The 24347-nt window shown below is 39.1% G+C and overlaps 1 protein-coding gene across 1 annotated transcript; it reads right to left on the reverse strand.

The window, feature by feature from the left end:
* Window positions 1-10672: 10672 nt before the first annotated feature.
* LOC308648284 (olfactory receptor 6E1) lies at window positions 10673-15011 on the reverse strand (the record flags this gene model as incomplete). Its single annotated transcript, XM_081292926.1, has 2 exons — window positions 14986-15011; window positions 10673-11691 (listed from the first exon to the last, which is right to left on the reverse strand). The coding sequence occupies exons 1-2, from the start codon at window positions 15002-15004 to the stop codon at window positions 10673-10675; spliced, it is 1038 nt and encodes a 345-aa protein (XP_081149052.1). The 5' UTR covers window positions 15005-15011.
* Window positions 15012-24347: the final 9336 nt, after the last annotated feature.

Below are 24347 nucleotides of genomic sequence, written 5' to 3' on the forward strand. Positions count from 1 at the left end.
CATTTCTTGAACCCCTGCTTATCTTTGCTCCCTTCTCCTACAGCTAAACTCCCTAGCTGGCGAGACAGCCTCCCAAGCTCCTCCTCCTCATTCTCCTCTTCCTCTGACCCACTTTCACATGGAGGTGTGCGCAGCGCACTGAGATCTGGATACAATCGCCTCTTCCCGTTTCACGCTCCGCACACTTCCATCCTCCCGAGATACCTCACTTCCTGCCGTCTCTGATTTCTCCTCATGTAATTGTTCTAGAACTTCCTGTCCTTTAGTAAGTGCGTCATGACATCTGTCCTCTGTGAGGCAACTACGGACTATTCTCCAAAGGGGTATCACCCCGCCCTCTAATATGCCCTGCTCAGAAGCAGAGTCAAGATCTTTGCCTAATTTATCCCAACTAGGTATGGTAAGGCTGCCCGAAAATGCAAACCACGGTGCAGCAATATCTATCTTCTGTAAAAATCTCTGTAAAGTACGATGCTTCACTTCCAGGCCCTTGGAACGTAACAGGCCATCTAGGGCCAGGAGAAGCGGACTTGAAGATGCGGCACCCATGACACAACAACAAAAGAAACACAGAAAACAAAAGACACAGACGACAAAAGAAACACAGAAAACAAAAGTGAAAGTACACATTGCAGCTGCAATAAAATATGAGGCTCTCTCTTTCTTTGTAGAGGAGCTGACCCCGCTTTGGTCGCGGATCCCACTTACTGGGACTATCCCCGCTTTGGTCGCGGGTCCCACTTACCTGGGACTATCCGGTGCACCACCCCTGACGACTGAAAGTTCTGGTTCCCGGGTTTCGCCACCACTTGTCGCGACCCCCTTGCCCGCAAGGAAGACGCAACAACAGGAATCTTCTTTCAGCCGTTTATTCAGGTCCTTGATATTTCTTCTTCTCTCTTCCGGATGCCTCTCCCAGCCTTAATAAAGCATCTCAAGCCCCAATGCGAAGCTGCCACGTGGAGCTTTCTCATAGGGTGTTAAAAAACCATGCGCCAACTCTCCCAAATAAGGAGTTTTTTGTTACAGACCACAGCGGAGCCAGCGCCATCTTGTAATGGCGACCACAGTCCGCAGAAACGGCTCACCACAACTTTCCATATTTTTAATTTTCTCAAACATTTTGATTGATAAATGCCCCTTTAAGTACTGCTTTAACTACATCTGATGAGGTTTCATGTAGGTAGTATATTCATTATTGCTCTCATGTTTCTTAACTTCTATCATATAGAAGTATTTTTTAAAATTTTCAAACAGGGCTGGGAATGTGGCTCAGTGGTAGAGCATTTACCTCATACAGATAAGGCACTGGGTTCGATCCTAAGCACCACAGAAAAATAAAAGTATTAAAAAATTTCTAAACAGATAATCATTTAAAATTATCTTTGTTGTTGATTTTTCATAATTTTATGGTGTATAGAGAATACAGCCTGTAGAATGCTGACATAATTTATTTTTAAAAAATCATGTTTTATGACTTGATATGTGATTGATTTTTATCAATGTTTCTGATGTTGTTTTAAAAAGTCTATAATCTCTAGCTGTTGGGTATAGTGTTCTTGTGTCTGTTAAATCAAGCTTGATGGTTGTATTGTTGTTTATTTTATTGTTTATTTTTTAATTTTTTTAGTTGTAGTTGGACATAATATCTTTATTTATTTTCATGTGGTGGTGAGAATCAAACCCAGTGCCTCACACGTGCAAGGCGGGTGCTCTACCACTGAGCTACAGCCCCAGCCCTTGTTATTTATTTCAAAAATTGCTTTAACTATCAACAGCTAAAATAATTATATTAAATATTCTCCTATAATTCTGCTTATCAATAACTAAATTGAGTATGATAAATATTCCACTATGATTGTGGTTTTGTCAATTTCCTTTGGTCCTATAAATTCTTGTTTTATTTTTTTTTGCAGCAATGCTATTCAGTGTAATTAACTTTCTGTTATTACACAGTGATTCAGTTCATCTTCATAATTTTTTTTGGCCTTAAGGTCTATTTTGTTTCATGTTAATAAAGGTGTGCTCACTTTGTTTTGTCTAGTTTTCCCTAATTACTTTTTTCCCTCCTTTAGCTGTCTTTTCTTCTTTACTTTTGTTCTTACAGTTTAGTTTTACCTGCTGCTATTGTTCAGATCTGGAAGGTCCCTTAAAGGGCTTGTATTAAAGGCTTTAGTGTTGTTGGGAGGTGGTGAAACCACTCTAAGAGGTGGGGCCCAGAGGTCACTATGGGCATGCTCTTAAAGGGGATGGTGGAACTCTGGTCTCTCTCGTCCCTACCCTGAGGTTAACAGCTTTGTTCCACATGTGGTCCCCACCATGATGATGCCTCACCACAGGTCCAAAGCAATGGGGCCAATTGACCATGGGCAGACCTTCAACATGGGGAGCCAGAATAAATCTTCTCTCTTTATAACTCAGTTATCTTAGGTATTTGTTATAGTAATGGGAAGCTATCCTATAACCTATACCCTGGAAATATCTTATGGTTTAGTTTTGAGTTAAAAAATTTCATTCTAGGGCTGGGGGTGTAGCTCAGAGGTAGAGTGCTTCTCTAGTTGCACAAGGCCCTGGTTTGAATCCCTAGCACTGTGCTCAAGCAAATAACAGCAGCAACAAAATAAAATTTTTAGGTTAATTAATTTACATTTATTTGTGGTACTAATTTATTCCAATATATGTTAATCTTCTTATTTTAGACTATTGGCTGTATTTTTCTGTCTCTGTCTTCCTTTGTTCCTTGTCTTCTTTTGGCGTGAATAAGGTCTCCCAACCCTAACATCATTCCTTTTCCTACCTCTACTAACATATGAATTCTCATTTACTTAAGAGGTTTTCTAGAGGTTTCAATATATATAAATTTAAGATGGTAGATTTTATAAATGTCTTTGCCTTCTTACTGAACACTGTGTGAATCTGATAATAGTTTAACTTAACTCCAAATGCTCCTTCCAAACATCTCTGCTTTTGTCACACACTGCTTTAGTTCCATTGTAACAGGGCTCCACTTTATGCTTTGAGTATTAACCTTGTTGCTGGAGTGCAGGTGGCTCATTTTAAAACTGACAGTCCCCCCCCCCCCCGCCTTTATTATTCCCCCTCTCCTCCTCCCTAACAGTGGGGCAACAAGACTGGCATTTTTCCTGTCCCAGGCTAAGCTGTTGTGTCCTTCACTGCCTAGAAGAATGTCATTGCCCACTAGAATAAAGAACTCTAAACCTGGGAACTGGAACAACAGCTCTCTGAAGGACACCAACTGACACTGATTAATTCTATCTACTGATAATGTTTGCATCCCAGCTCTGGTACTTCTCTTTTAAAAGCCCTGTGTTTCCCTAGCAGGGAGAATCACAGCCTCTGGGATAGGAGTCCCCTGTGTTTCTCCTTCACTAGTAAATCAGTAAAACTTCTTTTCCTTTATCTCAGAACTTTGATCTTCTTATTGGATTGGCAACAGAGACAAGAACAAAACTTTCAGTATCACCATCCTATTTGGTTTTTCATCTATAAATCAGAAATATTGTTTTCTATGATTGATGTCTTTGCTGACCATTTTTTTTGTATCTTGTATTTCCATGTGGTATTATTATTTTTTTCCTTTTAAGTTATTTATTTTATAGAGACTTTGTGAATGAACTACTCAAAACTCTGGTTTTATCTGATTTAAAATGTGTTTGATTTGTTCTGGAGACAGTTTTGCTGAGTATAGGCTTCTAGGTTAATAGTTACTGTGTCTCCCTACATTCTATTGCTTAATTTGCTTGTTCTTTTCTAGTTTGTGAAGGTGAAAACTTAGGTATTTTATTTTAAATCTTTCTACTTTTTTCTTTCTTTTGTTTTTCCACCTTGAACGGGGAGGGGGGGGGAGTGGTGCGTAACCACTGAGCCACATCCCCTGCCCTTTTTATTTTTTATTTTGAGCCAGGTCTCACTAAATTGCTTAGGGCCTTGCTTAGTTGCTGAGGCTGGCCTTGAACTTGTGATCCTCCTGCCTCATCCTCCCGAGTTACTGGGTGTGTGCCACCATGCCCTGCAAATATATACTTTTTCTAATATAAATGCTTAATGCTATACATTTTCTCCTAAGTATGATGTTAGTTACATCCACAAATAATATGTTGTATTTTAATTTTCTTTCAAAATTAAAAGTAATTTCAAATTATTTTCTAATTTTTTTGCAGTTTGTTTTTTTACACATGTGTTATTTAGAAGTGTGACTTTGGGCTTCTAATGTTTGATTTAGAGCATATTCTAAATGTTTTTCTTTTATTGATTTCTAGTTTAATTCTGTAGTATTCAGAAAGCATCCTCTGTGTGATTTAATCCTTTAAAGTCCCCTGCACAGGGCATGTGACAATTTTCGTTTCGTTTCGTTTCTTTTGTTTTGTTAGATATTTTCCATTTAATATTGTGAGGCAGGATAGATTAGGGACCCCTGTCCCAGGCCCCACCCCATCTTGACCAGTAGAACTGACATAAAGCTAAGGACTTGCCTTTCATCCTGCCCCTTGCAGTTCTCAGAAGAGAAATCTTCCCTGAGTTAAACAGCAAGTTCCTGTTTTTTAAAAGATTGCTTAATTATCCCAAGGAGCATGTGCAGAGAGCCCCAGTTTTGACCTAGAGTAGCCTAAGAAGGGAAAGCCTCTTTTTTAAGACCTATACATATTACTTGAATTTCATGCATCTGATTTAAAAATGGAAATGAGCATTTGCTGCATGTGCAATAAGCATTATGGGCAAGAAATGGAAATCTGTCAATCACCCTTCATTTTAGTAAACCACTCCTAGCAAAAAGCCTGCCAAAGGTGAACAGGGAACTCAGAAGCACATCTAAGCTTATATCCTCCTCTGAATCCACAGGCAGACATCTTTGTCATGTCCCTGCTGCAACATTGCAGTAAACTCTCTCTCCAGTAAACTGTCTTAACTGCTTTTCTTTGTCTTAGTAAATTCTTCTCACTACTCAAGCACCTGCCATCACCCCCTCACCCATCTCATGACACATTGGGGATCTGGTAAATAGTGATCCTCTTAAAATACTATTGAAGTATTTCTGGAAAAATTTGAATTAAGTTAGTTCATCTTGTGCTGCTTTGACAGATTACTACAGACTAGATATGTATAACCAACAGAAATTTGTTGAACTCATGTATCAGGAGGCTGAAAGTTCAAGGTTGAGATGTTGTATCTGGTGAGTGTTTTCCTGTTGCATCAAAACTTGGCAGATCACATGGGTAAGACAGAAAGAGGGAACCCAGCTGAGCACCTCCTTTTATCAGGAGTCCACCTCTGAAATTTCCCACCTCTCAATGTGATTGCTTTGAGGATTACATTCCGACACATGAACTTTTGGGGGGCACATGCAAAGAGTAACATTGTACTCTTTCCCCACAAAATCATGTCCTTTTCACATGCAAAATAAATTCAGTTCATCCCTATCTCAAAAGATCCTAACCTGTTTCAGCATCAACTCAAAATTCCCAGAGTTTCATTTTAGTCAGATATATGTGAAGCTCAAGACATGATTCATCCTGATGTAAATTCCCCTCTGTCTGTGAGCCTATGTATCAAATTATCTCCTTCAAAAATTCAGTGGTTAGATAGATATAGGGAAGACATTTCCATTCCATAAAGTAGATATATACAAAGAAAGGTATCTGGTCTCCAGTTAGTCTCAAACCCAAGAGGAAAAAATACTTAAGTTTTAAGAAGCTAGTATTTGTGAAGTCCTTTGATTTTATGTCTCATATTCTGGGCACACTTAGGCAGATGTTGGACCCCCAAGGTCTCAGCCAGTGTCTTATTCTACCACGCGGCCTGCGCAGTGGTTTCATTAATGAGGTTCTAGGCATTAAGTTAGTTAGAAGAGATCAAAATAAAACACACAAACCAGTACCTTATTTTACATTGCTAGGTCCGAGACGGCCTCCCTGGTTCCCGCCTCCAGCCGCCCAGCAGGGCAGCGAGGATTACTCTGGGCTAGCAGGAGAGAGAGAGAGCGAACACGCCGGGGAGTAGCCTTTTATTTGGGGGACAAGAGATTCAGGGGAGAATTCCATCCAATGAAGGTTGAGGGGGGGCTGCACTCCAAGGTCAGGGTCAGTGATTGGGTCTCCGGGGTCAGTGGTCATGCACACCCCCACACGGATGGGCTCTCTCATCAGGAAAGGGTCGGGATAGCTCCGACACAGCCAGAGCGCCTCAGGCCCTTAACGGGAGTCACCCAATCACGTGTCAGAATGGCTCCCCACATCTTATGATTTTCCTGGGCTTAGGTCACCCAACAAATTTCATGGATTTGAGTCTTGTGCAGGCAGCTCTTTCAAGCTGGAGTTACATGATGGTAGCTCTACAGTTCTGAGGTTTCAGAGGCTGCCCCACTCTCATGGTTCCACTGGGTATTGCCCTAGTGGGGACTCTGTGGTGCCTCGACCCCTGTCAAGTCTCTGCCTGGGCCCACAGGCTGTCTACATCATCTTTTGAAATCAAGTTGTAGGCCACTATGGCTCTGTATTGCGTTCTGAACACCAGAAGAATTAGCTCCACACGGATGATGGCAAGGCTTATGGTTTGTACCGTCTGGAAAGGTGGATGGAGCCACACCTGGACCCGCTTGTGCTATGGCAGGGATGGCTGAGAGGCACTGTGCCTGAGTTTGGGAAGCAGAGTCCTGAGTCTCAGGACAACAAAAGCCGAGGTCCTAGAGGCACATCTTTGTAAACCTTGCCCTCAAGGTTCTAGCTTGTCTTCAAGATCTCTGAAATGTCTATGGAGTCTTTCCTCTGTTGTCTTGATGGATAGAACGTGACTTTCTCCTATCCAAATTAATCTCTCCTTTTTTTCTGGTGCTGGGGATTGAACTCAGTGGTGCTTAAACACCGAGCTACATCCCAGCCCTTTTTTAACTAAGGTGCTTAGGGCCTTGCTAAGTTGCTGAGGCTGGCTTTGAACTTGAGATCCTCCTGCCTCTGCCTCCCAAGCCACTGGGATTACAGGCATGCACCACTGTGCCCGGCCCTGTATTAATCTCTGTAGCAAATATTCACTTGGCCACTCTATTAGCATTCTCTTCCAAACAAGCTTTCTCATTCATGCTTTACGTGACCAGGCTGAGAGTTTTCTGAATATTTTCATTCTTCTCCACTTTTAATTGTACATAAACTCTGCTTTTCAATTCTTTATCTCTTCTTTCATTTTACTGTAAGCCACCAAAAGAGACTGTGCAGCAGCTCAAACGTTTTTCTGCTTCGGTTTGTCTTCTGCCATATCTCCTAGTTCATTGCTCTTACATTCTGCCTTCCATAAAGTCTTGGGTCATAATTCCACCAAGTTCTTTGCCATTGTATAACAAAGATGACCTTTACTCCAATTCTCAATTCGTTTGTCAATGCAAAATAATGACTCTATATTAAAGAAAAATAAAAAGGCAATTTATTCTGATCCAAATATGAATGATGTAGGCCTGAGAACATGGCTGCTAATTTCCCTGAATGATTGTTCTGAAGAAAAAATAGGTACAATGATTTTTATAAGCAGAGAACAAAGGTTAGCATACAGTGTACATTCAGTGACAACATTGATGGGGATAGTACATAGATGGCTTAAGGTAAAACAGGGAAAATCTGACCTCTAGCCAGTGACCTGCGCTGACAAGATGAACTGGGTTCAAAGGAGCTGGCTGCAACATTAAAATAAGAAAATGGTGAAGAAATCATGTAACACACAAACATGAGTTTCTCAGATCGAGGGCGGGACTGCTCACAATCTCAAGGGTCTTCATCTACGCTGGAAGGCAAGACAGGGTACACCCAGAATCTCTTTATTTTTATAGCGGGGACACACAAAGGAGCTTCAATGGAATGTTCTTCACTAGATAAGTCAGGGGATAAGGTTTCAAAGGGGGGTTGCCCAATCCCATTGGGTAATGCCCAAGTCCAGGGCTAGAGTGAACTTCTTTGCTGAGTGAAGGTGGAGGCCACTTGCTTCACACAGCGCGGGGGGAGTATCATGCCAGACCAGACATCCTCCTTATTCAAGGCTGAGAGAGGATGCTCAACTCATGGGCAGGGTGGCCTTCCACCCTGACCATTGGACTGAAATGGTATTTCACTGTATCCTTAGCAAGATGATTGGTCAAGTCAGTGGTATGTCCTTTTACCTAATCATGAGAATGTTAGGTCCAATGTAAAAGTTCAAAAGTAATGGGTTGTTTTCTAAAGGCTCAGGGTAGCCCTTATCTTATAAACCTCCTGGTGCCTTGTCTCACAGGCCTGCCTGCCTGTCTTTTTATCTGCTTTTGAGCAATGTCCATCTGGTACTTGCTCGAAGAGTTCTGTTGTAATATAGTTTCCTTGAAATTATTTTCCTTGAAAATGCTTAGTTTCACACCTTGGTTCTCATTTCCATCTGAGATCTCATCAGAATGAAATTTCTGTTCACATTTCTACCAACATTGTGATCATGACCATTTGACTAACCCCTAAAAAAATTTGGGTTCTCCATACAGCTCTTGTCTTCTTGGATCTCAATAGAATTGCCTGAAATTCTGTATTTATGGCAATATAGGCTTGATTCTCTAAAGCTTCCAGCCTCCATCCATTACTCAGTTTCAATTTTGAGGTATTTATCATGGCAAGACCCTAATTCTCAGTCTCAATTTTTATGAACTTATTATTATTTTTTTTAAAGAGAGAGTGAGAGAGACAGAAAGAGAGAGAGAGAGAGAATTTTTTAATATTTAATTTTTAGTTTTCGGCAGACACAACATCTTTGTTTGTATGTGGTGCTGACGATGGAACCTGGGCCGCATGCCAGGCGAGCGTGCTACCGCTTGAGCCACATCCCCAGCTTTATGAACTTATTAATTCCAAGAGCATATCAGTGGTGATAATGATAATATTTCTTCCTTTCCTACTTAGTTCTTTATTTTTTTTCTTATTCTAGTGCACTGCTTAGAAACTATACAATAAAGGTGCTTGCTAATTCATTCCTGTTTTCAGAGGGTAACATTTCTACATTTTACCATAAACTATGATGTTTCATATACGTTTCAATAGTTAACCTTCAGTTGATTCCAAGTATTCTTTGAATGCACATCTGTGCTAAAGACCTATTTATTTATTTTATTACTGGGGATTGAACCTAGGGATACTTTACCAGTGAACTATATCCTCAGGCCTTTTTATCTTTTTAAAAAAATTTTAAATATATATTTTTAGTTGTTGATGGACCTTTATTTATTTATAGGTGGTGCTGAGATTCAAACCCAGTGCCTCACACATGCTGGGTAAGCACTCTACCATTGAGCCACAACTCCAGTCCTGTCTTTTTTATTCTTAATTTTGAGACAGGATTGCTGAGAGCCTCATTATAAGTTCCTATAACATCTCTGAATTGAGACTCATTTGGGCCCAGTGATCTGATTTTCATCATATGTGGCCATGTCTGGGCCAATATCCATGGCTGTAGTTTGACTGGGGATGCAGTCAGCACCACCCTAGTTGCATGGAACAATAGGAAAGAATGCTCCTGAGAAAATCAGGTTCCTAGTATGTTAATAATGGGGAATGGATGCCAGACAGATAGAAACTACATATGGCTATTACATTCTGCTCACTTCTGACACAATGAAATTTTAAACCTTAAATGTATAAATTTATAAGTTTATTTTTATATTTTTTTTCATTAAAAATTCTCTATGCATCATTAATACATTTCTACCTAAAGGTTCTTTCACTTTATGTTTTCAGGTTTATATTTATCTATTTCATTTATTTTGAATTTGCTTAGGTTAAGATATGCAGTGAGGATTGAATTTAATGTTCTGTAAGATAGTAGATATTTTAATTTACCTTCATTATTTGACTTAATTTATTTGACTTATTTCTTCTAGAAAACATAATGTTTAACACCGAATGTGACACTCTATGCCAAACCCTGTGCTAATCATTCTAATAAAATTGACTCATTCAATGAGTATAGGATTCTATGAGGTAGATATTATGATGATCTACATATGCATAATTGAGATACAGAGAAATTTTATTTCTCTAAGACTAATAAGTAGCTGAGCTGGAGTCTTAACAGAAGATATATGTTTCTGCCAGCTCTTTTCTCAAACTCAGTGCTGTACAGAATCCCAAAATGATTCATGTCCATAGCATGCTGAACCTTTGCAGCTAATAAGCTTCTGAACATGTATGTTTTCCTTCCCACCAGTCGACTTACAAGACTCTCTTTGATAATTGGACTTGTTATTATATGTTACATATTTTAACTACATAAAGATTAAACAAATGAAATATGTATGTAAGGAGAAAGTTGTTTTTTTTTTTTCTGGGAAAAGTGGTGCTTGCCTATAATCCCTGCTACTAGGGTGGTTGAGGCAAGAGGATTGAAAGTTCCACATTAGTCTGAGTAGCTCAGAGATATATAACATATAACATATATGACATATAACATATAGACATATAACACATAGTAGTGGTATATTGAGTTTTCTGTGCTCTCTAAACAAGACTGAATAACCAATAATGCATGCAGGAAACTACTGTAGAATGGAACACTTGACAAAAACCTGTCTATGAAGGGAGAATCTATGGAGATCAGGACAAGACTTCATTAGCAGAGGTTCAGGCAAGGAGGTGATTTTTTCCCCTCTCTCAGGTCTGACTCAACTTTGTGAGAGGAGCTTGCTCACCTGCTCCCTGAATACCTGCTTCACCTGTTTGTTCCTCAGGGTGTAGATGAAGGGGTTGAGTGTTGGGGTCACCACAGTGTTGAGCAATGCCACCACCTTGTTCTGGTCCTCCCCCTGCCCACCCTTGCCTGACCGGATATACATGAAGATGCAGCTGCCATAGAAGAGGGACACCACAATGATGTGGGAGGAGCAGGTTGAGAAGGCTCTGTGCCTCTCCTTGGCTGAGGGGATGTGCAGGATGGTGTGGAGGATGTGGCCATAGCAGGTGGCCGTCACAGCCAGAGTGCCCAGGAGGCTGCAGTTGGCTATCACAAACCCCAAAAGCTCTATCAGACCTGTATCTACACATATGAGTTCCAGGAGTGGAAAGTTGTCACAGAAGAAATGATTGATGACATTGGGTCCACAGAAGGGCTGCTGAAGTATGAGGTAGCTGGGAACACAGATGAGAAGGCAACCTGTCATCCATGAGCAGAGCACTAGCTGGACACACAGCCTTTTGCTCATGATGGTGACATAACGCAAAGGGTTACAGATGGCCACATACCTGTCAAAGGACATCACTGCCAATAGGAAGAATTCTGTGGTGCCAAGGAAGAAATAGAGGAAACTTTGAAGAAAGCATCCAGCTAAGGAGATGGTCTTATGTCCTGTGAGGATGTTATTCAGCATCTTGGGAAAGATGGCTGAGGTGAACCAGATCTCCAGGACAGCAAAGTTACGGAGGAAGTAGTACATGGGGGTGTGGAGGCGCCTGTCCACAAGGGTGATGGCCACGATGAGGAGGTTCCCCAGCAGTGTGAGGAGGTAGGTCAGGAGGAGCCCCAGGAAGATGAGCATCTGTAGCTCACAGGCATCTGAGAGCCCCAGCAGGATAAACTCAGTGACAGTGGTGTGGTTCCCCATGGCTCCTCTGACCTCTGTGGAAGCTGGAGTATCAAAGGTGGTGAGCATCAGGGTCTGTGGTGCTCTGAGCATCTGAGGACAAGCTGGAACCGGAAAGACAGAGGGATGAGTGTCCTATTTTGGGCTTAACAAATCCTTTACTTCTATGAAGGACACATTTTCTCACTACGAGCTACTAAAGACTTATTTGCAGAGCCTCTGGGGTGCCTGTCTCCTGCCTGGTCTCTCATAGACATATATATGTATTAGAAGAAAGTGGTGATTCGGTAAGGCTCAGAATTAAAAATTATCCTTTCAGGTACACTCATACATTGCTGGTGGGACTGCAAATCAGAGCAATCACAGTGGAAAGCAGTGAAGATTCCTCAGAAAACTTGGAATAGAACCACCATTTGACCCAGTTATCCCACTCCTCAGTATATACCCCAAACACTTAAAATCAGCATACTATACAGTGACGCAGCCAAATCAGTGTTTATAGCAGTTCAATTCGCAATAGCTAAACCATGGAGCCAACCTAGGTGAATGGATAAAGAAAATGCAGTATATATACACAGTGAAATATTACTGAACCTTAAAGAAGAATGAAATGGTGGCTGTTGTCAATAAATGGATGCAAGTGGAGAATATCGTGCTAAGCAAAACAAGCCAATCCCAAGGATCCAAAGGTTGAATGTTTTCTCTGATAAGTGGATGCTAAGTCACAATAAGGAGGTTGGGGCTAGGGAGGAATGGAGGACCTTGGATTTTAGACAGAGGGGAGTGAAAGGAGGGGAGGAGGCACCAGAGTAGGAAAGATAGTAGAATGAATTGGACATTATTACACTATGCACATATGACTACCTGACCGGTGTAACTCTACACCATATGCAACCGGAAGAATGAGAAGTTATACTCCATTTATGAATGATGTGTGAAAGTGCTTTCTACAGTCATGTAAGCCTAATTAAAACAAATGAAAAGGGCTGGGGTTGTGGCTTAGTGGTAGAGAGCTTTCCTAGCAAGTGTGAGACACTGGGTTCGATCCCAAGCACCACATAAAAATAAATAAATAGAATAAAGATATTGTAACCATCTACAATAAAAATATTAAAAAATGAAAAAAGAAAAAAAAAGAAACAAAGTATTCTTTCTGACTTTTCTTAGCCAACCTTTTGTTCTTATTTCTCAATAAATTCTTTGCTCCTCTCTACATAACCTTCATTCAACACTATTTGTTCATGTCATTCCTCCAATAGTGGATTTTCATCTGCAAATAGTTCATATTTGAGGGTGTTGCTGTTTCAGATTACCTGAGTTGTTGATGTTGTTCTTGAGCATTTAGATGAATAAAAAGACAAGAGGATATTTATGTGAGGACACAGAACTCTCATAAATAAAATGAAGAAAACTCAGATAATGCCTACATAAATAAAAATTCCAATATGGGAGTTTGTCATTCAGAATTCTTAATGGTCCTTTCCAAGTGATATTTACAAGTTCTCCTCTCAGCACATCTTCCCACAAACCCTGAGCTCCAGATACAATAGATTCTGCAAATTTTGGGTTCTTTATCCACTTTCCTGCCCTGTGCTTTTGCACAGGCTATTCTTTCAGTTTGTAGAAATCAGCATTTCAAATCCTACTTATCCTTTAGTCTTTCCTCAGTAAGTACTATCTTTCTATAAAGCCCTCTCTCCTGAATCAAGGAGTGCTTCCGTATTATGTCTTCCAGATTATGTCTGTGATAATATTATCACATTTTATTTCTATTTCTATAGTTTTTCATTTATTTCCCATTTAGTAAAAAAAATTTATTTTGTAAACTTCATAACTTGTATGCCACTTGGGATACATTTTTTCTTGAAATTATGAAGTTTAATGATATTTACTGACTGAATGAATAACATCAGCTCAGATGTCTGAGAGATGGACTTGGTGGGAGGTTGACACACAGGTGGTTGAAGACCTGTCACATATGTAGTATGTACTATGGACCACAACTTTGGAAAATCAACATGCCAAGCAGACTTTTCCTCACAAGATGAACCATTTCCTCACAAACATTCTCTCAAGGAAGATTCTCCCTCCTGAAGGTGGCTTTGGGGCTAGTAAGGAGATAGAAGTCTGTTTGGATCTGCTAGAGAGCTCCCAGCAGTGAAAAACTGCAAACCAAGAAACACTTAAGATTTCTCTTTAAATGTCAGCATCTGTAGCCAGGAGTGGAGAAAAAAAAAAGAAACACAAATTATCCTTTCTTACTTTTCTTAACCAACCTTTTGTTCTAGGAGGCTGAGGCAGGAGGATCAAAAGTTGGAGGTCAGACTGAGCAACTTAGTAAGACCTTCAGCAACTTAGTGAAACATTGTTTCAAAATAAAATTAAAAAAGGAGTGTGCTCAGTGAGTGCTCAGTGGTTAAGCACTCCTGGGTTCAATCCAGGCTACCAAAAAAAAAAAAAAAAAGTCAGCATTAAGCACTATCAGATATAGCTACAGCAAGAATTATTTGCCAGTCACTAGAGAATAAGATAGGAACCAATTTGGATAACTGGGAGGAAGGAGGTGCAGGAAGGGCAGGGCTGAAGGGATGGAAGTGGTATCAGTAGGGAGAACAAACTGGTAAATATATTAACATTCCCTTTATAATTGTTTTACCTTCTTTCTACACTATGCAAAGTCTTTCCACAAACCACCATTATTTCTAACATTTATTTACACTTATTAAAAAGCAGAAAATATTCATCAGCCCCTGAGGATAAAACTAAGACTCCTCCCCTGAAGTTATTTCTAGGTTCTATACATAGATTCATCAGTGTTTTGAAAAAGAGGTCTTTGCAGCCTAATGCTTTGGTTCAAAGGAGACCAAGAAATGTACCCAGCTTTCCCCAGAACAATGGAAGAATTTGACAAGTATGAGATACCCAGTAGCATCATGAGGACCTAGAATGAGTATTACCCAGGGGGAAGTACTGAGTGGGAAGTGTGGGGAGAAGGACAGGAGCAGCCCCAAGGTGAGGAGGGACTGAATATGGGTGGGATGGAGGAGAAAGGCCTGAGTTCACCCTGAGTCATATGTTCAGCACAGATAAACCTAGCAAAGGCCTTGAGACCAGCTGAGGGATAGAGCCCATAGACAGGACTGATGTTAGCTGTCATTCCTGCTCACCCATCCCCATTCTGATCCAGATGTCACCACTGGGAGTCCTTCTAGCTAGAGAGGGAAGCAGGCTGCTTCATGAGTCCCAGGCACTTCCCCCTTGATCCTACTTGCCTGATGAGTGTAAGGAGAGACTTGTGTGGCAGCCTTAGCACCTGGACGTGGCTGTACCATCCACCTCAGACCATTCATCATTTTAGAGGGGAGTTGTGTCATGTCTAGTGGGAAAGTACACCTGACCTGGAGGTTGTGTTGCCATAGCTAGAACTGCATCCTCTTCTGAACTGTTCTGGTCCACTTAGAATAAGGCAGAGGTCTTCCCCCATCTAAAGAAAAGCAGTCAGAGTTTCATTCAGAGTCAGTGTTTCATTCAGAGTTAGTTTCATTCAGAGCTTTGTGTTTTGCAAGGAGATGCAGAGCACAGGGTGGGCCAACATTGCACTCTGGGCAGACTAAGTCTCCAGTGTGATTGAGTGACATAATGGCCCAGATGGACTAACTTTTTTGATTTAGTTCCTGCTGTTTTAGCATTGAGCTGGATGGGGGGGGGGGGCAAAGGTACATATGAGAGCCTTGTATGCCAGACTAAAAACAGAATTTAAACACAAGTGCCAGTAAGAGAAAAATTTGAGGAAACCACCGCTACTCTCCTTTCTCCTGAGCTCCCAAGGTGGAGATTGCCCTGAAGGTGCACTGTCCAGTGTCCAGAAGCCCTCTAGGAAATCCCAATCAGGTCTTTTTGGGTACACTTCTCACAGGAGTACAGAAGATAACTGGGTCTTGTGGATATTTCTTGTTTGCAATGATGTTTGTGGGCTCTAAATGCAAATCTTATAGTGTTTGTGTGAGATGTCCATCTCATGAGTTTGGTGGTGTTCTCTAAGAACATGTGTCCTTTTCCAGAGCCTCCTGAGTGGACAGCTGCATTCCCCAGAGTAGGATGATTTCCTTGGACTTTGTCACCATTCAGCTCAAAGGGGCTGATGAGTTGAGGTTGCTTCAAAATCTTCCACTTTGAGCAAGTTCGTCCTGGGGGAAGCCTTGGAAAAGTGCAGTCACTCTTTGGAACATTTCTTCATTTTTCTCTTGTCCTAATGAGGTCATTGTGAGTGATAAAGACTTTCTTCTTCCTTGCTTGGCTCAGTGTCTGTGATGATGCTTTTCCTGTAGGTGCTGGGGCTGTAGGAGATGATAGATGCACTACCCTGGAATAAACCCATGTCTTTGTGTGGTGACAGCAGGGCTGAGAGATTTGGGATGCAGATTTGTTTTCTCGAGTGATTTATTCACCTCTGTTGTTTAGTGGGACTTGGGATTCCCCGGAGCATCAGTCTAATGAGCCTCACTCAGCCTCTTCCAACTCTTTTGGCTCTTACTACAACTTCTCAAAAAAATTTCTATTTTTGGATGTGGATTACAAGTTCCTTTTAGTTAATATAATGAATATAATTGTGCTTCCTTTATTTTAAAGATTTAAGGAACCATTGCAAATAGTAAAGAACTTTTTTAGATACTCAGATTATAAAATTGCAGATAATAAAGAACTTTTTTTAGATACTCAAACAGATTATAAAATTTTCTAGATCCATTTAGCACCTCTGGATAACCTACAAAGTGAGATTAGTAGAGGAGGCTTCCTAGTTGTTATTTCTTTTAACTTTTGTTTATCATGGAAGATTTTTATTTCATTGTCAATTCTAAAGTTTAATATTGCTGTATATAGTATTCTTGGCTGGTGTCCATTTTCTTTCAGAATTTGAGATATGTATATATTATTCCAAGACCTCCTCCCTTAAGAAATCAGCAGAGATCTGAATTGGGTTTCCTTCTAAAAGTGACTTGTTGTGAGAGGCCATCCTTGCATGTGATTCGAGTCACCTCCCCGGCTGGGCGAGAGGTGCTTAGACACAACTTTGTGTTCAGAGCTTCCCCCCCCTTCTCGGGTCCAATGGCACAGACAACTGTGTGGAGGCGTGTCTGGCCACAACCCCTGAAGACCCAATCATCTCACCTGACCTTGGGACACTGTCCCCCTTAATCTTCATTGGATGGGATTTTCCCCAGAATTTTTTGTTCCCCAATAAAAATCCACTCCCCGGTGTGTTTGCTCTCTCTCTCACTAGCCTCTTTCTTTTCAAGATTATATAGTTTTGTTTATTGCTTGAAGTTCTGTCTTCCAAGTGGTCTACTTTATCGGTGATGCTTTCCATTGAATTTTTAATTTCATTTATTCATTTCTTCATTTTGTAGATATCTTAATTTTTTTCAGAATATCTATTTAAGTGAACGTCACTGCCTGTATTTTCTCTCTGATGTCACTCCTTATATTGTCCTAATGTAACTATGTACATTCTAAACTCCTTCTCTGACATTTCTTCCACCATAGTATCGGATTCTGTTATTGAAGTATCTTGATTTGTTTGGGGTAACTTGTTCCCTTGCTTTTTCATGTTGTTTGTGTGTCTACCCATCTAACAGTATGTATATGAGGCAATAGAGTTTCTACCCTGTAGAGTTATAGTGTTCCTGAAGGCCAGTACCTCACCATTCAGGGAGATACAAATAATAACAAGCAGTTCAAACAATATACAGCATTAAACCAAATAATTCCTATTATGACATCTATAATGTTGTCACAACAAATAGTAATGATATGATCAGTTATTGCCTACAATAAAAGCAGTATGATTGCAAGATGGTCTACAATTTTAAATGGCGGACAGGGAGAGAACAGAAATGATGTAGGATGTGATGTTTATGAGAAAGAAGGAGAGAGGATAGAAGTATTAAAGGAAGAGTGAAAGAGAGAACAATAGAAATTGGCTGTTAGCAGAAGAAAAAAGAGAAGAGATTCAAGGGAAACAGATAAATGAGAGAAAAAAATTTAAAAAATAAAAATAAAAAGTAAAAATTTTAAAAATAAAAGAATACAAAACAAAACTGAAATATGCGAATCAAATTTTGTAGTCCTCAAAAAACTGATCCATTAAAAATAACTGGTTTCAAAAATGCTAGAAATGAGAAAAGAAAAAAACAAATATGAATATCTATAAATATCCATGAACCATTAATGTCACAATTAAGCAGAGAAAAGAAAAAAAAAAAGATCTTGATGAAAAGTTAAGGAATTGTTTCCATTGGAGTTCAAAAGATTCTCAGCTTCCATTTTCAGCAGTTAGGTGGGATTGTCTGGAGTATGATGCTTGCTCCATCCTCAGGGTGGGTTTGCTAAGGCAAAAGAGGTAATCCTGTAGGCAGAACTCCTGGATGGGGGTTTAGGCTTAGGTAGGCTTTAGGCTCTTCACTGGATGCCAACTGATCTGGAGATTGTAAATCAGCACACCTCCAGGCCCAGTAATCACCAGTCCACACTGGAAGATTGCACCCCAGAATCTCCTCTGGGTTCCACTTGTGTTTTGGAGAAAAGATTTTGACCTTAGCATCAGATCTTGTTGTACCTACTGACTCTCATTCTGCCTGCTGGGCAGCTTTTAGTCTCTGAGCAACATTTTCCTTATGCATAATAAGTATTCAATTCATGTTATTTTCTTTCCTTTCTCTTCTGATATTTTCCCATGATATCCTGATGATTTAACCTATAGATCTATAATTATTATTAATATCAAATCACTTTTTATTTATTAAGCACTTATAATTAAAACTATTTTTGTTTTAAATTCATCTGTTGGTTATATCTGCTATTTTTTTTTAATGTGTATGATTTCTCCTATTGAATTCAGGATTATTCTGCCACTGAGCTACATCCCCAGGTCTGTTTATTTTTTGTTTTGATAGAGTCTAAGTTGCAGAGACTTGTGACAAACTTGTTATCCTCCTGCCTCAACCTCTCAAGTCACTGGGATTACAGGTGTATGTTACTGTGGCTGCCTTGATTTACTTGATTTACTTTCTTTAACCAATATTTAGCCAATTAAAAGTGATGATTTTTTCTTACTTACAGTAATTCTCTCCTTAGGACTGTTTAAATGTTCTGATGACATAACAGCTGGCTTCATCGTAGTGAGTGATCCAGGATAGAGCAAGTTGAAAGTGGTGATGACTTTTATGACCTCCTTTGAATACCACACACTTTCATCTCCTCAGTATTTTATTGGTTGTGAGTCAGCCCCATTCAGTGTGAAAGGGGATTGCAGAGGGTGTGGATACTAGGAGGTAAAGTTATATCAGGGAACTATAAAGCTGCTGGGATGGTCTGAACATATCTTGAGCTTGCCAATGTGCTTTGAGGAATATATGATTTCTGTATCTTTAGTAGTTCTTTCCTCTTAGATTGGTCAGATTTACCAGAGTAGATTCTGTCAATTCCCTATCCAGAGGGCAAACATTTTATTACCAGCATTCTAGAAGCCCAGAAGAGGAAAGAGAGTCAGGGAACATTTTAGTATCCAGAATGCCCACATTCACTTCATCTTTATCTTTAGACTTTGCTACTCACCCTATTCTCTAACTTCTGGAGGTTATATTAGATTTTGGTTGGAATTTCTCATTCACAATTCTATGTCTTTTAATCTGTCTTTTACATTTCTCTTCTCTTTTTGTGTTTAAGTCACAATCTGGGTAAATTCTCAGATCTATATTCTTGCTCACTATTTTTTGTCTACAGTAGTGTGTTTAGCCTGTTGAATTTTTTCATATTTTTATTGGTGCATTATAATTGTAGGTTATTAGATGGGATTTGTTGTTACATAATCATACATGAACATGCTATAACAGTATAATTTGATGAATATAATTCCCCAGTATTTCCCCTTTTCCTTCCCTGCTCCTTCTCCCTGGTCCCTTTCCTCTGCTCTATGGATATTATTTTGATTTTCATGAGATTCCCTGCCCCTGTACCCCCGTTTTCTTTTCTTTTTTCTTCTTTAGCTCCCACATATGAGAGAAAACACAAGATTCTTGATTTTCTGAATTTGATTATTTTGCTTAACATTAATTTCCTCAAGTTCCATTCATTTTTCTACAAATGATATAATTCCATTCTTCCTTATGGCTGAATGAAACTCCATTGTGTATGATGATCACCTAAGCTGGTTTCATAGTTTGGCCATTGTGAATTGTGCTGCTATAAACATGGGTATGCATGTATCACTGTAGTATGATGACTTTAATTCTATAGGATAAATACTGAGAAGTGGTATATCTGGGTCAAAAGGTGATTCAATTTCTAGTCTTTTGAGAAAACTTCATACTGTTTTCCATGGTGGTTTTACTGATTTACAATTTCACCAATAGTGTAAAAGTGATACTTTTTCTCCACATCCTCTCCAGTATTTATTATTGTTTGTCTTTTTGTTGGCTGTCCTTCTAACTGGAATGAGATGAAAATCTCAGTGTGGGTTAAAATTTTTTTTGTAGTTATAGATGGACAGAATGCTTTTATTTTATTTGTATATGGTGCTAAGAATTGAACGCAGTGCCTTGCACATGCTAGGCAAGCATTCTGCCACTGGACTATATAGTCCCAGCCCCTCAGCATAGTTTTTTTTTTTTATTTTTATTTTTTTTTAAATCTTATTAGTTGATGATGGATCTTTATTTATTTATTTATATGCGGTGCTGAGAATCGAACCCAGTGTCTCACATATGCTAGGCAAGTGCTCTACCACTGAGCCATAACCCCAGTCCAATAGTTTTTTTTTAATATATATATTTTTAATTGTTGATAGACCTTTATCTTATTTATTTATATGCAGTGCTAAGAATCAAACCCAGTGCCTCACACATGCCAGGCAAGTATGCTACCGCTGAGCCCCAGCCCCAGCACCCCCCTCAGCATAGTCCTGATTTGCATTTCCTTATTGCTAAAGATGTTGAACTTTTTTTGTATACTTGTTGGCCATTTTATTTTTTCTTTTAAGAAGTGTTTTTTAGTTCATTTGTCCATTTATTAATTGTGACTTTTTTTGGTGTTTTTTTGGTTCTTTATATATTGTGGATATTAATCTTCTGCCAGTAGCTAGCGAAGATTTTATTCTGTTCTGTAGGTTGTCTCTTCACATTCTTAATTGTTTCCTTTGCTGTGCACAGGCTTCTTAATTCGTGACATCCTATTTATTAACTCTTGTCATTATTTTATGTGTTTTAGAGGTCCTATTGAAAAAGTCATTGCCTGTGCCTATATGCTAAATTGTTGGGTCTATGCTTTTTTCTAGGAGTTGCATAGTTTCTGGTCTAATTCCTAGGTCTTTGATCTATTTTGAGTTGATTTTTGTGCAGGGTGAGAGTTAAGGTCTAGTCCCATTCTTCTACATATGGATAACCAGTTTTCTTAGCACCATTTGTTTAAAAAGCCTGTCTTTTCTCCAATGTATGTTTTTGGCATCTTTGTCAAGGATTAGATGATTGGATTTGTGTGGTTTTGTATCTGTGTCTTCTATTCTGAACCATTGGTCTATATGTTTGTTTTTATGCTAGTAATATGCAGTTTTGTTACTAAAGCTCTATAGTGCTCTGTAGCCCTTCCAACAGCGACTGTGGGGGAGCTTAAGGGTGGAGAGAAACCCTCCAAAGACAGTTTCAAGTTTTATTGTGCAGCAAAAATAGCTTTTATAATGGGTATGTGCCAATTTACATATAACAGTCATAATAGGCCAGAAATGATACACAATATATCATATTAGGAAGTCCAGAAACTGCCATGTAGGCTGACCTTGTCCCAACAGAGGAATAACTTCTTGTCAAAGGACCAAGGAAATGCCACTTGCCAGTGTTCTGACAGCACTCTGTCCCCAAACATAGTATTCTTTGTTAGGACTTCCCTGCTGCATAATGAGCAAGCTAAGCATTCCTCCATGAGAGTCCAAGGTCAGACCCTGCAACACTGTAGCATTATTTGAATTTGGGTATTGTGATGCTTCCAGCATTGCTTTTTTTGACTTGGATTGCTTTGGCTATTCTGGGTCTTTTATCCTTCCAAATGAGCTGAAGAACCATTTTTCCCCCTAATTCTGTGAAGAATATCATTGAGGTTTTGGTGGGGATAGCATTGACTCTGTACATTGCTTTTGGTATTATGGCCATTTAAATATTAATTCTACCTATTTAGGAACATAGGAGGTCTTTATATCTTTTTTTTTTTTTTTTTTTTTTTTTTTTTAGTTCGACACAATACCTTTATCTACTTATTTTATGTGGTCTTGAGGATGGAACCCAGTGCCTTGCATCTGTGTCTTCTGTTCTGAACCATTGGTTCATATGTTTGTTTTTATGCTAGTAAAAACACGCTAGTCAAGCGCTACACTACTGAGCCACAACCCCAGCCCCATGGTCTTTATATCTTCTGGTGTCTTTGATTTCTTCAGTGTTACCCTGTTAAAGTTCAATTTGAATTACTATATTATTGTTTTTAGATTTTGGTGGGGGGTGTTGTTTTCCAGAACTTCCTAATCTTTCTTATTAGTGTTTTGTTATTCTTTCATGGTTTCTATTTATTCTTTTAGCTCTCCAATAGCTTTATCAATATTTATTTTATACTCAAAGTATTTTTAACTCACAATGTTGTCAGATTTGTGATAGTAACTGTTCTAGTGGATGTGTTCTTATATCTTGTTGGTGTTTTAATTTTTAAATGATTAATATTTTTTTTATTTTTGTTTTATTTAATTTAGTTTTTTGCTGTTATAGGAATCCAGAGCCTTGCAAATGCTAGGGAAGCAGGCTACCACTGAGCTACATTCTCAGACTGTGTTGATAATTTTAAAGTGCTTATTATCCATTTGCATATCTTCTTTTGTGAAATGTCTATTAAAATATATTGCGCTTTGTGAACTTGAGATATCTTATCATTGAATTGTTAATGTTTTTAATATATTTTCTAAATATAAGTTCTTTATCACACATATGATTTGCAAATATTTTTTCTCTAGTCTGTGGCTTGTCTTTTTGTTTTCCTAATGGAATATTTTGAAGTGTAAGCTTTAAATTTTTATTATATGCAATTTATCAATTTTTACATTTAGTGATCATGCATTTGGTGTCATAGCTAAGAAATCTTTTATTTTATCCAGTGTTTCTTCTAGACATTGTATCAGTTTAGCACTTTAATTTATATCTGTGGTCTATTTTGAATTAATTTTTGTGTATGTGTATGGTGTGAAGTAAGGGTCCAAGTGGTTCTGGGGATTGAATCTAGGGGTGCTCTACCTCTGAGTTACACCTTCAGACCTTTTTATTTTTCGAAATAGGTCTCTCTAAGTTGCTTGGGGCCTCACTAAGTTGCCCATACTGGCCTTGAACATGCAGTCCTCCTGCCTCAGCCTCCCTTGTCATTAAGATTATAAGCATAAACCATTATGCCCAGCCTAAACTCATTTTCTAAAATGTCTGGCTATCCTTTTGTTCCAGCACCAATTGTTGAAATGATTATCCTTCTTCTATTAAATTGCTTTGACACATTTTTCAAAAATCAATCAACCATAACCATAACGGTTTATTTCTGTAATTTCAATTCTGTTCATTTGAACTATATATCTATTTTAATACTAATACTATGCAATCTTGACAGTTGTAGTTTTATAGTAAGTTCTGGAATTAAATTGTATAAGTCCTTCAATCACGTTGTTTTTCAAAATTGTTTTAGGCTATTCTAGATCCTTTGCATTTCTTACAAGTTTTAGAATCAGTTTGTCAATTTCTTCAAAAACTGCTGGGATTTTGATTGGGAATCTTGTGATTATAGAAATCACTTTGTGGAAAACTGTCATTTAAAAAAATTGAATCTTCCAATTTCCACTTATTTAGGTTCACTTTTATTTCTCCTAGTAATGTTTTGTGGTTTTAAGTATCTAGGCCTTATATTTATCTTCTAAATTTATTTATTCTTCCTGATGCTCTTATAGTTATTTTTCTAATTTTATCTTCAAGTTGTTCCTCTTGTGTAGAACTATGATTAATTTATTCTTGCCTTTTATAAAGGGTTTTAGGTTTTATTCTGAGTATGAGTAGAAGAAATTGGAGGATTTTGAGAAAGGGTGATTTAGTTCAAATGAATTAATGAACTTACATTTTAAAAGGATCCTTTACTTTTTTTTTTTTTTTTTTTTTTTTTTTTTGGTACCAGGGATTGAACCCAGGGATGCTTAACTACTGAGCAACATCCCCAGCCCTTTCTTGTTGAGAGCCACAGCGGAAGGGGCCCCAGCAAACTTCCAGCTGCCAGCAAACTTCCAGCTGCCGGCTGATGATTGGCTCACAGCGGGCCCCAGCAAACTTCTAGCTGCCAACTGATTGGCTCCTCTGCGGTGATGCTCATTGGGTTGTTTCCCTGCCCTTTCAGACCATGGAGCTGCTCATTGGGGGATTTTTTTTTTTTTGGCTCTGCCCACGGGACCCAGCCAATCGGCCTCAAGAGCAGGAGGAGTGGGGGAGGTTGAGAGGCTTGTGGGAAGCGGGTGGTGGCAGTTGGGCTCTGAAGGTTTTCCTGAAGAGCTGTGTGGTGTGGTGTGTGTGTGTGTGTGTGTGTGTGTGTGTGTGTGTTCTAAAAATAAAGTTCGTTTCTTTTGACAAGTGGCTCCTGAATTGTGCCCAGCCAGACTGCGGCACTTTCTTTCTTTCTTTAAAAAATTTTTTTGTTTTGTTTTGTT

The sequence above is a fragment of the Spermophilus citellus genome (assembly GCF_964194105.1).
Source record: "Spermophilus citellus genome assembly, chromosome: 4".
NCBI classification, from domain to species: domain Eukaryota; kingdom Metazoa; phylum Chordata; class Mammalia; order Rodentia; family Sciuridae; genus Spermophilus; species Spermophilus citellus.